This window comes from Henckelia pumila, chromosome 3, assembly GCF_033568475.1.
Source record: "Henckelia pumila isolate YLH828 chromosome 3, ASM3356847v2, whole genome shotgun sequence".
NCBI classification, from domain to species: domain Eukaryota; kingdom Viridiplantae; phylum Streptophyta; class Magnoliopsida; order Lamiales; family Gesneriaceae; genus Henckelia; species Henckelia pumila.
In genome coordinates this window covers 20,415,134-20,417,194 of record NC_133122.1, presented here as the reverse complement: position 1 = coordinate 20,417,194, position 2,061 = coordinate 20,415,134, and the positions used below count along the sequence as shown (strand labels likewise).

Here is a 2,061-nt window from a genome sequence, read left to right as displayed (position 1 = left end):
AAAAAAAATAAAAAGTGACGAGAGATCTTTAGTGAGTTGCAATTAAACCAACTTAAATTTACATCTTAGATTAATGACATATCTATATCCATGAAAATGGACGCTTCATATATGCAACAAAATATAACACTATTGATACAAAAAAAATTATATATTTTTATTGACTCAAAATTCTGTCTTATAAAATTGAATCATAAAATTTATTATATGAATTTTATGTATAAACAATATTAATATAAGAATTCAGTAGAATAAAATTCACTCTCAAATGATCTCACATGGTCTCTGGTGCCCTATCATCTATCACTAGCAAGACCAAATTGGAGAAAAATTCAAATGGTGTAACATTTTATGTTAAATCAATTTTAATTGATGCATTTAATTTAACATATTTAAAAAACTACCTACACCAATAAAAAAAAATTCTATAAAACCGTCTCAAAATTGAACTCTGTGAAATAGATTTCTAAACCGACCACAAAATTTTTTTTGTTAATGTAAAAAGCTTGCTCTTTAAAAATGGTCGATTGTGCGTTGAATCACAAGAACACAAAAATTTACGTAATAATATAGAAATGAAATCAAACAAAGGAGGCAGGGTGCAGAAATATTATACAGAGAAGAAAGGAGTTTCCATTAATTCAACCCAAAAACCCAACTTTCCTCTACAATAATACGACAGGCTCCATCAAGCGGCGGGCAGAGATTACACGGACGTCTATGCATACAACTTTTCACTAAATAAATACACAAGAACAAGACACAAGCTCCCTTATTATTATAGGAAAAAGAGACACAAATCAAATCATAATCATCAGCGGATGATGATTCTGATTCAACACACAGATTTGGCCCTTCGGAGAACACTTTTTTTTAATTAGACTCGAAATTACCACATAATTTAATCAGTACTAATTTCCTTCTTCCTTTTCATCTCTGCTTCAGAGCCTATCATCGGATCCGATTCATTTGCAAGTGCATGGATCGCAGGTGCAGTTGGCGCCGCACTTGCAACCGTTCTCTGCAGCAGCCTCTGATCCCTCAAAATAACTGAATCACAAAAAAAAATAAAAAAAATAAAAAGAATCAATTAGCCTATTTTCTCAGAGAAGCAATAATAAAACGATGAAATCAAATAGATCCGTACGTCTTCTGAGGGGCAACACCGAGGACGAGGGTTTCGGTGGTGGCGGCGGTAGCCTCCGAGTGGCTCAAGTCAGGGTACATCTTGCAACTGCATCGATTTCGGGTAGTTCGTCAGAAAAAAAAACGCAAAAATCGTAGACATGCAACGAAGATTCAAAGAATCAAAACACCGGAAAAGGGGGAAAAAAGAGATGAAATGGATTAGAATCACTCACCCTCCGCAGCCATTGCCGCACTTGCAGTTAGGGCCGCATCCGCAGTTTCCTCCGCAGCAAGACATTTTCTTCAGATGGATTTTGATAAGAACCCTAAGATCTCACGTATTCTGAATGATTGAGAGATTACTAAGCGCTGGACGAGAAACAAGTGAGGACCAATGCCCTTGATTTATAGTGCAATTGAGTGGATATCAGCCATACACGTGGCACGATCTTGGAGAGACGCAGGCATCTGTGGTGGTGTATTACACCACGTGTACTGTTGTTTTACCCTGCCCCAAATACGTCTCCACGATCGTCGAAGCATCATCCTACGGCTTCTATTTCGTGAAATGCGGAAACTGCACGTCCTCCGTTCGATTAAATCCAAAAGAAAAATATCGCATATTTTTTTATTATTATAAAGTAATTCTCATATATATCATGTATGCATAGAACCGTACACGAATACCACGATTTGTCGTAAATTTTATATTATTAATATACAATATATTATCATGTGGTAGACAAAACATTATTTTATTTGTATGTAAACCGACTCTAATTTTGAAGAAAAAATGATTAAATCTAAACTGAACATAAATAATATTGATAAAAGAATAAACCCACAAGATAGTAATTTAATACTTAAAGAACTTATATGATATAGTTTCATGGAACATTTTTGTGTGATAGATTTTTATTCGATCTTATCTAT

General features: G+C 34.4%; 1 protein-coding gene across 1 annotated transcript; it reads right to left on the bottom strand.

Annotated features, from left to right (window-relative positions):
• Positions 1–610: 610 nt before the first annotated feature.
• On the bottom strand, positions 611–1,502 carry LOC140891353 (metallothionein-like protein type 2). The gene is made up of 3 exons (XM_073299810.1): positions 1,362–1,502; positions 1,148–1,234; positions 611–1,050 (listed from the first exon to the last, which is right to left on the bottom strand). Exons 1-3 carry the CDS (start codon positions 1,424–1,426, stop codon positions 966–968), a joined length of 237 nt encoding a protein of 78 aa, XP_073155911.1. The 5' UTR covers positions 1,427–1,502; the 3' UTR covers positions 611–965.
• Between the last annotated feature and the right edge of the window lie 559 nt (positions 1,503–2,061).

Bases quoted from the DNA above. Each gene is read 5' to 3' on its own strand.
- LOC140891353 (XM_073299810.1), bottom strand. From the start codon at position 1,426: ATGTCTTGCTGCGGAGGAAACTGCGGATGCGGCCCTAACTGCAAGTGC. The intron at 1,235-1,361 runs GTGAGTGATTCT...AAATCGATGCAG, and splicing joins TGCGGCAATGGCTGCGGAGG to TTGCAAGATGTACCCTGACT. The intron at 1,051-1,147 runs GTACGGATCTAT...TTTGTGATTCAG, and splicing joins GGTGTTGCCCCTCAGAAGAC to TTATTTTGAGGGATCAGAGG.